This window comes from Sardina pilchardus, chromosome 2 (genome assembly GCF_963854185.1).
Source record: "Sardina pilchardus chromosome 2, fSarPil1.1, whole genome shotgun sequence".
In the NCBI taxonomy this organism is placed as follows: domain Eukaryota; kingdom Metazoa; phylum Chordata; class Actinopteri; order Clupeiformes; family Clupeidae; genus Sardina; species Sardina pilchardus.
The window spans coordinates 45,325,819-45,340,633 of record NC_084995.1 but is presented as its reverse complement, the minus strand read 5'-3'; the positions used below and the strand labels follow the sequence as shown (position 1 = coordinate 45,340,633).

General features: G+C 43.6%; 1 protein-coding gene across 1 annotated transcript in view; it reads left to right on the top strand.

The window, feature by feature from the left end:
- The first annotated feature begins 10,327 nt into the window (after positions 1-10,327).
- The window catches only part of slbp2 (stem-loop binding protein 2), a 9,938-nt gene continuing 5,450 nt past the window's right edge, over positions 10,328-14,815 (top strand). Inside the window, exons 1-5 of the mRNA XM_062515639.1 lie at positions 10,328-10,486; positions 11,492-11,641; positions 11,735-11,818; positions 13,525-13,602; positions 14,657-14,800. Of these exons, the coding sequence (XP_062371623.1) occupies positions 10,455-10,486; positions 11,492-11,641; positions 11,735-11,818; positions 13,525-13,602; positions 14,657-14,800 (488 nt within the window). The 5' untranslated portion in view covers positions 10,328-10,454. The remainder of the gene's footprint in view (positions 10,487-11,491; positions 11,642-11,734; positions 11,819-13,524; positions 13,603-14,656; positions 14,801-14,815) is intronic.

Below are 14,815 nucleotides of genomic sequence, written 5' to 3'. Positions count from 1 at the left end.
CAGAAATTGAATAGCTAGAGCAAAGATCCTTCATTACTATGGCTTTAACCCTCTCTGGCTAGAGGGTCATGGACGCAGCCGTTACTCTTCTCTCTGCTCTGCAAAAAGGGTTAGCTGGACCATGTGGTATGACGAGTGTTTTACTATTAGTCAGAATGTTGCTAATTGGTCCATTCTAGTTTGAAAATCAAAGGTGTGGAGACTTTTTCTGCCTGCTTTGAAATATTATTATTATTATTATTATTATTATTATAATTTCTGTTGTTGTTAAATAGTGTTGTTGTTTAACAGGTATTCCATTTGTATTCCATTGCTGTTGAAGCTAATGCCTTTACCCACACCCACAGCAATCCAGACTTTTTTCATCTGTGGTCCCCCAATGGTGGAACAATCTGCCAAGTCCCATAAGAGCCCTCTACCACTCCCCTCCTCCTCCTCCTCCTCCTCTAGCTCCCCCTCTCCCACTCCTCTTCCTCCTCCTCCTCCTCCCCCTCTACCACTCCTCCTCCTCGTACTTTGATTAGTTCTTCACATGTAGGCACTCCTATTCTTTCCCCTGCACTGCAGCTTAAATGTTATTATATTGCTGTAAGTCAGTTTCAATAAACGTGTCTGCCAAATTAATATATGTAATGATGTGATTGTTAATTGTAATGTGTGATTGTATCCTATACAATATTGTGAATATTAGACCTACAATAGGCCACACAACTGCTTGTGCAGGCCATGATTATTTCAAACTGGACTATTGCAATGTATTGTTAGCTGGCCTACCTGTATGCGTTAGATCATTACAGGTGACTCAGAATGCAGCGGCACACCTGGTCTTCCATCAGTCAAGGAGGACACCTGTATTTCCCCAGTTAGTTAATCTCCATTGGCATCCTATAGCAGCCAGAATTACACTCATACCCCTCACTCTGGCCTACTATATACTATATATACTATACAGGACACTTACTGGACCTGCACTCTGGCCTACTGTATACTATATATACTATACAGGACACTTACTGGACCTGCACTCTGGCCTACTGTATACTATATATACTATACAGGACACTTACTGGGCCTGCACTCTGGCCTACTATATACTATACTATACAGGACACTTACTGGACCTGCACTCTGGCCTACTATATACTATACTATACAGGACACTTACTGGACCTGCACTCTGGCCTACTGTATACTATATATACTATACAGGACACTTACTGGACCTGCACTCTGGCCTACTATATACTATATATACTATACAGGACACTTACTGGACCTGCACTCTGGCCTACTATATACTATACAGTATATACTATACAGGACACTTACTGGACCTGCACTCTGGCCTACTGTATACTATATATACTATACAGGACACTTACTGGACCTGCACTCTGGCCTACTGTATACTATACAGGACACTCACTGGGCCTGCACTCTAGCCTACTATATACTATATATACTATACAGGACACTTACTGGACCTGCACTCTGGCCTACTGTATACTATATATACTATACAGGACACTTACTGGACCTGCACTCTGGCCTACTATATACTATACTATACAGGACACTTACTGGACCTGCACTCTGGCCTACTATATACTATACAGTATATACTATACAGGACACTTACTGGACCTGCACTCTAGTAGCCTACTATATACTATATATACTATACAGGACACTTACTGGACCTGCACTCTGGCCTACTATATACTATATATACTATACAGGACACTTACTGGACCTGCACTCTGGCCTACTGTATACTATAGCTGTGTCTCATTTCAGGGGCTGGATGCTTCGGAGCATTCGTGCTACCTAGCACCGGTCTTCTGTGACCGCATAGACCCGACCTAGCTGGACCAACGGTTTTTTTAAACGGGACGGTCTAGCCCAGGGGTCGGCAACCTGCGGCTCTGGAGCCGCATGCGGCTCTTTAGCACCACCCTGGTGGCTCCCTGGAGCGTCTTCAAAAATGTATGAAAATGAATGGGGGAATTTTTGTTTGTTTGTTTTAATATGGTTTCTGTATGAGGACAAACATTCTTAACGTTTTCCAATGTTGTAAAAATGTGCATAATAAATATGAAAGTTAAACATTTCTGTCAACGAAGATTTGATAGCCTGCGACACACGCTTCAGGGCGGCGCCGTGCCAGGCAGGTGGCTGTAAACCTATGGTTGTAAACAAACCGGTGGGTGTGTCAGCATGGGCCATGCCATGGAAAAGAGAAAGATAGCCGATACGATCAGAGAATTTAAGGCAGAATGGACCGAAGCATTTGCTTTCATTGCCATTGCGGAAGGATTGCCTGCATGTTTGCTTTGTAATCAGAAGTTGGCGAACGACAAAAAGAGAAAGACATTTAGAAAGACATTTTCAGGGAAGGCATGCTACATTTGCAGCCGACTACCCAGTTGGGACTGAGAGAAAAAGTGCGATTGCAGTAGCCTACTTCTGGGGAAATTTTGTTGCAACCTGAGAGATATTAAAACGTGGAAAACAACGGTTCACGGATGGTGATTACACGAAGTTGAACTTAGAGCACCATAGCGGAGTAGTCACGTGGTGTGTCATTCTCTACGAGATGCGCTGCAGGGAAAAACATTTAATCATGAAAGCTCATAATATGTAGCCTCGTTGTAGCCTAGGCTACTTAGTCATTTTGATAGTAGGCTAATATAGATAATATACACGTACAGCCTGTGTTGCCTTCATATAAGGCTTACATAAGGCTTTTCATTTTTTGCGGCTCCAGACAGATCTGTTTTTTGCTTTTTTGTTCCAAAATGGCTCTTTGAACATTTTGGGTTGCCGACCCCTGGTCTAGCCCAAAAGAACGGCTCTGTTACGTCATGAGTCCGAGCTTGGCCTACTGATCTGTCAAACTCATGTAGGCTACGTGAAAAGCATCCTTTCAACACGTCCATGTCATCAAAACATGTTACATTTAACTCATAGGCTACAACAGTACAACATGCTACTACTGACTGAGAACAATCATCTATTCGATGTTTTATTTTTTATTTAGCAGACGCTTAGAATAACATTCAGTGCAGAGGAAACGCTAACAAGGAATTAATGTGGCATAGGCAATGCCAATCTTATTTTATTATAAGACTAGTCAAAACAGTGATAGGAGGATAGCCTATATGGCCATATTCTATGCTTGCCTTGTCCATCTCCAATTTAAAATAATTTGTTAAACCACCGGCTAAAAGCGGCCACACAACTGTCGCATTAGGCTACTTTTCAAGAGATGGCTATTTCAAAGGGAGTTGGATATAGCGTTCATGTGAGTAGCCTTGCCCTTTTTCTTTCTAACCTGGTTAAAACCAAACTTTACAGGTAGGGTACAGATGGGCATGGCTAGCGTAATTGCTTTCGCTGCTTGACATAATTTCAAAAACATCGGAGGGAATATAACAGGAGTTTAGATAACTGGCTATGGAATTGCAGGATAACGAGCTGTGATCAGCTGATGTGAACTTATGCTGGTCGTTTGCAGGCTTAAATGCATAACTATTGGACTTCGTTGTTAACTGACCTAGCTTGTAGCTCCATTGCAACGTTGACAAACGTCATTGAGGCTCAGCTGATGATCCATGTTATCCATTTAGCAGATGTTGATCGTCTCTTGCGCAAGTGCTGTTTGTAGGTTTATATCATGTTTATATATAGGCTATCTCTTTTCATATCTCGATCATGCACAAAGCATCACATGCATTTGCCACATAAAATAGATCGACAAAGTAGGTTACTCTATTGGATTGCCCTGAGGAAGACCCGCTCCTGTTGAAGGGCAGTCTCATATAACGGCAGAAGATGCGCTCTCATATAAGTCGAAACGCGCTAACTTTATCCAATGAAATAAAGGATTTAAAAAAAAATGTTTTCACTTAATCGGTGTGCCTCGGACCTCTGACTAGCCCACTGCCTTCTACAAACTTTATCACCAAGAAACTTTACATAGGCTATAGGACAGTCGCAGTTTGTTTCAATTCTATTTTTGTCCGTTCCCGAAGAGCTGTTTTTTACTTTAATTAAGCGACCCAACGCAACACTCCTTCTCTCTCTCTCTGTCTCTCTCTCTCTCTCTCTCTCTCTCTCTCTCTCTCTCTCTCTCTCTCTCTACGTTAGGCATTCTATTATTGCAGGTTAACAATTAGTGATCAGACTTGCTTTCATTAGGCTTAGGCTACTGATTATATAGCCTACACGAAAACTATCTCCAGCGGCATCGTGTGTGCAGGCTGTGGTTAATTCAGGCTACAATTTTTTTTTGAACTGATGGAATTGTATTTGCTAGCCTACTTAATTTGCTAGGGACACATTTGCAATCTATCAAATTTAATCTAGTTTCCATTAGGCTATGTCACCAACACATGCTCTAAGAAACATTTGGTGGATGTCATTCACCCTTGGACTTTACTGTAGGCCTACGCAAACGGCCATCAACTAACATTACGATCTTCTAGTGGAAACCAATTATAATAGACTAGCCTAGGCCTACTCACTAGTGATTATCTGAGCATAATGTTAATTGGCATATGACTTGATAAACCATTTGAAAGTGAAAGGCCAATGTTTGAGCTTTATTTAGGAAGTGATTATTTTGATAGCCTACGGAAATCGGCGACATCGTTTAAGCATAGTTCACATTTCAAAAACTTATTTTGAAACTGAGACTTAACTGAACATATATAATAACTTCATTTAAATATTATTATAACGTTTATTAAATGTTTAAACGTGCAGCTATTCCTCTGCCGACCATCTCGCCAACTCAATGAAACTCAATGAAACGTCATAAACGTATCGAATCTTGGTGGCCAGGTAGGCCGCGAAGCATACATCCGATGCACACTCCGTTTCGGGGAAAAGAAGGGTGGGTTTGTCGGCCGGATTCGAAGGAGCCCACGGAATGGGACAGTACTAGGCGCGCCACTATGACGCAACCGGTCTACGAATCCGGCCTTAGAACCACGCAGCCCCTGGAATGAGACACAGCTTATATATACTATACAGGACACTTACTGGACCTGCACTCTGGCCTACTATATACTATATATACTATACAGGACACTTACTGGACCTGCACTCTGGCCTACTATATACTATACTATACAGGACACTTACTGGAGCTGCACTCTGGCCTACTATATACTATACATACTATACAGGACACTTACTGGGCCCTCACTCTGGCCTACTATATACTATACATACTATACAGGACACTTACTGGGCCTGCACTCTGGCCTACTATATACTATACTATACAGGACACTTACTGGACCTGCACTCTGGCCTACTATATACTATACTATACAGGACACTTACTGGACCTGCACTCTGGCCTACTATATACTATATATACTATACAGGACACTTACTGGACCTGCACTCTGGCCTACTATATACTATACTATACAGGACACTTACTGGAGCTGCACTCTGGCCTACTATATACTATACATACTATACAGGACACTTACTGGGCCCTCACTCTGGCCTACTATATACTATACATACTATACAGGACACTTACTGGGCCCTCACTCTGGCCTACTACAGTATATACTATACAGGACACTTACTGGACCTGCACTCTGGCCTACTATATACTATACTATACAGGACACTTACTGGACCTGCACTCTGGCCTACTGTATACTATACAGGACACTTACTGGACCTGCACTCTGGCCTACTGTATACTATATATACTATACAGGACACTTACTGGACCTGCACTCTGGCCTACTATATACTATACTATACAGCAGGGGTCGGCAATTAAGTTTGGCCTCGGGCCAGATATTTTCCGAGCCATTACATAGCGGGCCACAAGTTCACAACCAAAACAATGGCTAATTTAATTAATTAATATCGGAGGAGGTAAAAATGATAGGCGCTCTTGAAATGACAGAGCAGAGACATTCAAGCAGGCTGATGTAGGTTAAATTTGTCGACTGGTCATTGGGGGCGCTATTATATGCCTGTGTCTTTAAAAAATAATAATAAAAAACACCAGAAAAACATTTCCACGCGTTGCTGTTAGCTGTCAAAAAATGGCACTATGAAAAAATCTGAAGAGAAAAGTTAACAGCGAAAACAGGATCTTTAATGATGAATGGACAGAGAACTATGCCTTCATCCTCCCTAATTGTATTAATGCAAAGCCCACATGCCTGATCTGTAACAACTAACGGGGGTTTCTCTGCATGCAAAGAGTACAAGACGGCACCACGAAGCATGCTAATTTAAAGGTTGCGTTCCTAAATAACACGCACGCTATTAATGTTTGAAACTCGTGTTTTACTTTTCACAGTTCTATGTGCGTAAATTGCCTGTTTGATGTCAGGCCTGTTTAAAAGAAGTCGTGTTTTAATTATCACCATAAGCCTATGTCCGTTGTTTGAATGACAACATGTGTTATAGGGACTAGCTTGGAATTTGAGAACCAGCGCTGTCCACTGACTTCATTTGATTTTGCATGTTGTGCGTTCACGCTGCATCTCGCTGCGTGCTTCACTCGTATTCAGATGAAACAAATATCTAAGCATTTAGATTGATTGAAATTCTTCTGTTCTGGAAAGTTACGTTTCAAAATAAAGAGCATGTTTGAGACTGGCAGTCCGATTTTTAAAAAGTTTTTTTTTATTTTTTCATTCTCTGGTTCAAAAGATCTCACGGGCCAGATGCTTTTTGCTTGCGGGCCGCATCTGGCCCGCGGGCCGCCTATTGCCGACCACTGCTATACAGGACACTTACTGGACCTGCACTCTGCTATCTACAGCGCCTACATCAGGGGTCGGCAACCCAAAATGTTCAAAGAGCCATTTTGGAACAAAAAAGCAAAAAACAGATCTGTCTGGAGCCGCAAAAAATGAAAAGCCTTATGTAAGCCTTATATGAAGGCAACACAGGCTGTACGTGTATATTATCTATATTAGCCTACTATCAAAATGACTAAGTAGCCTAGGCTACAACGAGGCTACATATTATGAGCTTTCATGATTAAATGTTTTTCCCTGCAGCGCATCTCGTAGAGAATGACACACCACGTGACTACTCCGCTATGGTGCTCTAAGTTCAACTTCGTGTAATCACCATCCGTGAACCGTTGTTTTCCACGTTTTAATATCTCTCAGGTTGCAACAAAATTTCCCCAGAAGTAGGCTACTGCAATCGCACTTTTTCTCTCAGTCCCAACTGGGTAGTCGGCTGCAAATGTAGCATGCCTTCCCTGAAAATGTCTTTCTAAATGTCTTTCTCTTTTTGTCGTTCGCCAACTTCTGATTACAAAGCAAACATGCAGGCAATCCTTCCGCAATGGCAATGAAAGCAAATGCTTCGGTCCATTCTGCCTTAAATTCTCTGATCGTATCGGCTATCTTTCTCTTTTCCATGGCATGGCCCATGCTGACACACCCACCGGTTTGTTTACAACCATAGGTTTACAGCCACCTGCCTGGCACGGCGCCGCCCTGAAGCGTGTGTCGCAGGCTATCAAATCTTCGTTGACAGAAATGTTTAACTTTCATATTTATTATGCACATTTTTACAACATTGGAAAACGTTAAGAATGTTTGTCCTCATACAGAAACCATATTAAAACAAACAAACAAAAATTCCCCCATTCATTTTCATACATTTTTGAAGACGCTCCAGGGAGCCACCAGGGTGGTGCTAAAGAGCCGCATGCGGCTCCAGAGCCGCAGGTTGCCGACCCCTGGCCTACATGAATGCAATGCTGGAGATGCATCTCGTTCACTTTACATGGGCTTACTGTAATTTCACAACTATTAACCGCGTCTTACCGTAATTTCACAGCATTGATTTTACAGCTATGAGGTTAGTACACAGGGGCAGATAATATGGTATTAATGTTTTTGTTATGGACATGGCTATCCTCCATGATCATTGCGAAATTGGAATGAAATTAGACAATCATTTGACATTTACCACAAAGCTAGGTCTTTAATGTACCCAATTAATGACCAAATAAACAATACATTTTAATACATTAAAAAGGAGAAATACTTGTACCTCTGAATATTGTGTGTGTGTGTGTGTGTGTCTCTGTGTCTGTGTCTGTGTCTGTGTCTGTGTGTCTGTGTGTGTGTGATGCAGTTCTGTGTTCTGCTGAAGTCTCTGATCACACTCTAGTGGTCACTCTTCAGAACTGCAGCTAAAGAGCACTCTGAGAATTGAGGTAATGGAACAGACAAAGAGAGAGAGCACCCCCATGTGGACACTCTAAGACAGTGTTTTTCAACCACTGTGCCGTGGCACACTAGTGTGCCGTGACACATTGTTAGGTGTGCCGTGGGAAATTATCCAATTTCACCTAAGTGGTCTAAAAAAGAGTGAATAGAAATAATTTTCTTTGTGTTCATTTGATTCCTATTCAAGACACTTTGACAAGAATGACTTGATATCATTAATGCAGGCTACAGTTTTTATTTAATTTAATTTTCCATAAAATTTCATTTTATTTAACATTTTCGGCTGGTGGTGTGCCTCAGGATTTTTTCAAGGAAAAAGGTGTGCCTTGGCTCAAAAAAGGTTGAAAAACACTGCTCTAAGAAATAACACCCCCTCCACTCTGGGGTCAGTTTAGATCATGGTCCCTCTCTAGCTCCCAAGCCCAGCTCTTCAGCAGCATGGACCAGATGGAACACCAATGAATCCCTCACATTTCAATTAGGACTCCCAATCATTCTGAAAACAACAGTTGAAATAAAACAGTTTTTGCTCTCCTGATCTTCACAGTGCTAACTGCTGCATATTTACAGACATTATAAAAGCTCAGAAAATGGATCACTGAGCAATTGTGATCTCAGTATTGACCAAAATAATCATGAATATTATTTTTTCCCTAATCTTATTTGTGATATGTTGACTAATACCTCAAGCATGAAAATAAACTGTCATAAAATTCCATCCCTGAGTCATATGGTGTGTTGACTATTCTGGTGGACTCATGAGACACATGATGTTTCCAGCATCATGAAGCTACAGAGTTGGAGAAAAGGGAGATCTGCTGAGGGAAGAAGGCTAGTGGTGTAGGCTACTGAGCTCAAGAGAGGTAGAGTATGGACACTACTGAGTAAGGAAATAGAGTATGGACACTACTGTACTCTACTGAGCTCAAGAGAGATAGAGTATGGACACTACTGAGCTCAAGAGAGATAGAGTATGGACACTACTGAGCTCAAGAGAGATAGAGTATGGACACTACTGAGTAAGGACATAGAGTATGGACACTACTGAGTAAGGAAATAGAGTATGGACACTACTGAGTAAGGAAATATAGATTATGGACACTCCTGAGTAAGGAAATAGATTATGGACACTACTGAGCGCATAGGAGATAGAGTATGGACACTACTGAGTAAGGAAATAGAGTATGGACACTACTGAGCACATAGGAGATAGAGTATGGACACTACGGAGCGCATAGGAGATAGAGTACTCTAGCTCATAGGAGATGCAGTCACACTACTAGTCATGCACACTAGACACAAGGCTAGCGCACTTAGACTGACATGATAAATAAATCGATTAAATCTAGCTCTATCATTTTCGGGAATGAAGACGCTGAAAAGATGTTTCAAGACAGAAAGAACACAATATGATAGCAGTGCATGCTTTGTCTGTGTTTGCTCATAAGTGGGCAGTAATCCACTGCCTAATATGACTGACGCAACTCCTTCCAGATAATGGGTGCCTCTCAACATCCTTCCTCGATCCTCGATGCCCGGTCACACTGATCTATAACTGGATAGACTATCCCATTGTTAGATACTGTAGATAAATAGATACTTTATTGATCCCTAAGAGAAAATTAGAAATTGCCCCATCATTCTTTATGTAGATCAGTGAGGACGAGGACCGAGGAAGGAAGGGAGGATGTATAAAAGTCGTATGAGAGGCACCCAATGATTCTTTGGTAAACAGAGGAGCGGGCATCAGACATGCGTAACGAAAGAGGAGCGGAGATCGAGCACGAGACAGATCGATCACCCGCGCGTTATCGGTGAACGACGTAGCCACCAACACGCTGTCACACTCGTGTGCACTTTGATTTCTTTTTAAGTTTTGTTGAAATTGTGTTACCCAGGCACGTTGCCATGGTGGGTGAGACACTATCGTTATTTTAATTAGGGTATAGGCTGAATCATACCAGAAATGCCGTGATTCTTCCTGGAGCAGAGCCCCGTTCTAAGGATTAGGGTCGTTCATGGGCAGTGTTGCTGAGGGGAAGTGGGCCTACCAGGTTGACTTTAGGAAACCAAACACAACACACTCAACGGGTTAAATTACTTCGTGAAGTACCGATCAATGCGCCGCCCAACTCACCTGAAACTAATTGGAACTTGACTCAAGACTTTTCAAAATGGCTTGTTTGGCCTGCGGGCGCAGTCGAAGTCGGCATGTCAGCATTTCAAAGCTCTTCGGAGTCAAGGTCGGTAATTAAACCACTGCTTTTATATTCCGTCCCACTGATTCGGTCATAGGTTGGTAGGCTACTAAAGCAATTTGGATGTGTTGCCCATCTGTCCGCTGTGCCTAGTCTTTATAAACTGTGCAGTTCGGCCTAATGTTAGTATGCCTCAGTTAACCTTTGTCGTTCCTACCCAAATATATCTTAAGAGAATATGTTGAAATTTTGGATTTAATATTCGCGCATAGCCTAACGATACAGTATATCCGAGTGCAGATGTGAAGATTATTAACAAGGTGGCAAAGTCGTTCTACAAAAAAGTTGAAATAGCCTAGCCTACCATTATTTTTGCAGACTTCATAATTGTTTAACACACACACATACACACACAGAGAGTTCTGCTTGAAAGTTTGTGAACTCATGCTGAAGTTGACTAAAAAGAGGCATAAATAATTATCCTTTGGAATTTAATCTTAATGCCTTGATTTAAAAAATGAGGAAATATCCAACCTTTAAGGACAGTGTGTCTGTGTGTTGCCTGGTTCCTGAAAATTGTCACTTTGACCATACATGGAGGTTGATGTACTTTCATTTTAGAATATCTTTATAATCATTTTATAATATAATTTATTTAAGAATCAAATCTCTTACATGTTCCGAAGTGTTTGAAAGGAAGTTGAATTATGAGCTGCTCGTAGTATGGGAAACCGATAACATAAAATAAGTTGTTCCAAAGTTTTCTTTATCAAAACCTTTCAAATCTTTCAAAAGCCGTCATAATCATGGCTTGATCACTTCAAAGGAACACTCCTTTTTTTCATATTAAATTATGGTTCCCTTAACTAATACAGGTTACTTACTTACAAGGTTGACTTTCATCATCAGATTCATCCACGGATTCCCGTTTATGACCGACTGGCACTGACTTGATTCGCACTGACTAGTTGTCCATCACCCAGACTCCACCTTTGAGTGTTTATCTGTCTATCGCTCTGTTTGTGTGTGTGTGTGTGTGTGTTTGGTCAGAGGCTTCTCCATCCCCTCATGGCCTGGCTTCCCAGAGCAGACGCTGGGCTTCAGCCCTGGAGGACACCTCACACACACACACACACACCACCTCAGCATGGAGCCCTGGCTACTGCCTGGATGCAGCTCTGTCTACGACCGCCTGGTCAGGTAACACACACATGCACACATGTCATCTCAGCCCTCGGTCGTGTGTGTGTGTGTCTGTGTGTGTGTGTGTAAACTGTGTGTGTGTGTTTCCAGTGATATGGGAGCAAGTCCCCGGTCCATGCAGAGAGGTGGAGACAACAACGTGGCTGCTGCACCCTCCTCTCAGAAGCCTCGCAGGTACAGCTCCCCCCCATACCCCCCCCCCCATACCTCCTCTCAGAAGCCTCGCAGGTACAGCTCCCCCCCATACCCCCCCCCCCCATACCTCCTCTCAGAAGCCTCGCAGGTACAGCTCCCCCCCATACCCCCCCCCATATCTCCTCTCAGAAGCCTCGCAGGTACAGCACCCCTCAACCTTTATACCTCTTACCCCCCCCATACCTCCTCTCAGAAGCCTCGCAGGTACAGCTCCCCCCCATACCCCCCCCCATACCTCCTCTCAGAAGCCTCGCAGGTACAGCGGCCCTCAACCCTTATACCTCATACCCCCCCCCCCCCCCATACCCCCCCCCCATACCTCCTCTCAGAAGCCACGCAGGTACACCGCCCCTCCACCTTTATACCTCTTACCCCCCCCCCCATACCCCCCCCCATACCCCCCCCCCATACCTCCTCTCAGAAGCCTCGCAGGTACAGCACCCCTCAACCTTTATACCTCATACCCCCCCCATACCTCCTCTCAGAAGCCTCGCAGGTACAGCACCCCTCAACCTTTATACCTCTTACCTCTTACCCCCCCATACCTCCCCATACCCCCCTTACACTAGAGCTGTAATCGGGCCTTAAAAGTTAGCACAACACAACCAATACGAAAACAAATGGGCCAACGCACCAATAAAAACGAGTCTTTGTTAACAAATCAAATTAAGATAAATTCTAAATTAAGATGTTATTTGGCAATAACAATATTAAGATATGACCAGGCTAATATTAAGATACAGTAAAGGCTCCGCAGAATTTGCTTCGCCACTCCACAATCCAGCCTCAACACGACGGTGAACAGCAGCTGAAATAATCAAATAGCCTAATGATGCCAACATTAGGCTATAGCCTACTCTGTCTACCTTATATCTAAGACTCAACTAATATTTAGTTATCATTTGAAAACCTTTACTCAATTGATTAGGCTACATGTGTTTGTGGAGGAAAATCCATTTTTTAATCTTTCCCGCGCTGGAAACGCATGCATCACCTGACCACTAATTTACCGCGGAAGCCCGAGCCCGGCCCGAGCCCGTGCGAAGTGACAAAAATTAAGACCGAACCCATCGGGTCCCATCGGGTTCGGACAAAGATCTTCAGCTCTACCTTACACCTCCCTCATTTCACCCCCCACACACCCTTACACCTCCCTCACCCCCCGCCCCCCCCCCCCCCCCTACACACACACCCCTGCACCTCCCTAATCATCTCACCCCCCCACACCCTTACACCTCCCTCACCCCCCCCCCACACACACACACCCCTGCACCTCCCTAATCATCTCACCCCTTCACCCCCCATCTACAAATCTCTGCCCCCCCCCCCCTCCCCCGATGGGTGTGATCCTCACCAGGTTACACTACGGTGATGAGGTGGCACAGTAGTGTGTGTGCCCAGGGTATGTAAACATAGTGTGTGTGTGTCCAGGGTATGTAAACATAGTGTGTGTGTGTCCAGGGTATGTAAACGTGGTGTGTGTGTGTGTGTCCAGGGTATGTAAACGTGGTGTGTGTGTGTGTGTGTGTGTGTGTGTGTCCAGGGTGTGTATACATGTGGTGTGTGTGTCCAGGGTATGTAAACGTGGTGTGTGTGTGTGTGTCCAGGGTGTGTATACATGTGGTGTGTGTGTCCAGGGCATGTATACATGTGATGTATATGTGTGTGTGTTTTATCCTCTTTAGGTCGTCCATCCTTGAGCGCTGTATCCTGCGCATCTCCTCAGCAGGCGTCCAGACAGATGAGACTGATGTGCTCCCCAGGTCACCCATGCACCTCTACATATACATACCCCCCCCACCTCTACATATAGCCTCACCCCCCCCATATACATATAGCCTCGACCCCCCCGTCTACATATAGCCTCAACCCCCCCCATCTACATATAGCCTCGACCCCCCCGTCTACATATAGCCTCAACCCCCCCCATCTACATATAGCCTCAACCCCCCCTCCATCTCTACATATAGCCTCAACCCCCCCATCTACATATAGCATCACCCACCCCATCTACATATAGCCTCAACCCCCCCATCTATACCCCCCCCATCTACATATAGCATCACCCACCCCATCTACATATAGCCTCAACCCCCCCATCTACCCATCTACATATAGCCTCAACCCCCCCCCCCATCTACATATAGCTTCACCCCCCCCCATCTACACATAGCCATAGCCTCAACTCAGCGTTTCCCACAGCGTTTCCTGCTAAGGCCGTACTTTGGGCACATTCAGCATGTAGTACCATAGAGTGCTAAAGATACTCATGTACCATAGAGAGCCAAATACATTACTTATTCCATATGTGCCAGGAAATACTTATTCCATATGTGCCAGTTAAGATACTCATTCAGCATGTACTATATGCTAAATACTTATTCCATATGTGCAGTAAATACTTATTCCATATGTGCCAGTAAAGATACTCATTTAGCATGTAGTAGTATAGAGCTAAAGATACTCATTCTGTATTTACTGTAGAGGTCAAGATACTCATTCAGCGTGTACCATAGAATGCTAAATACGTATTCCGAATCTACCATAGAGTAAAGATACTCATACAGTATGTTGTACCATAGAGTGAAATACTCCATCTGTGTGTACCATGGAATGCTAATACTCATTCCGTATACCATGCAGCAAATATACTGATTCAGTATGTACCATAGTGTAAAGATAATCATTTGGTATGTTGTACCGTAGAGTAAATATACTCATTCACCATATACTGTACCATAGAGAGCTAAAGTTACTCATTCAGTATGTACCATAGAGTGAAGTTACTGTGTTTAAATCCGATCCTCTATCGTTCAGGTCTCCGAAGCCCTTCTGGTGTTCCCGTAACTTGGATCCGTCGCGCTTCGAGACGAACGAGTCGGTTCTGAAGCGTCGGCAGAAGCAGATCCAGTACGGGAAGAACACCCAGGGGTACCAGAACTACCTGCAGCAGGTGCCAAGGTACGCGCTACGCAC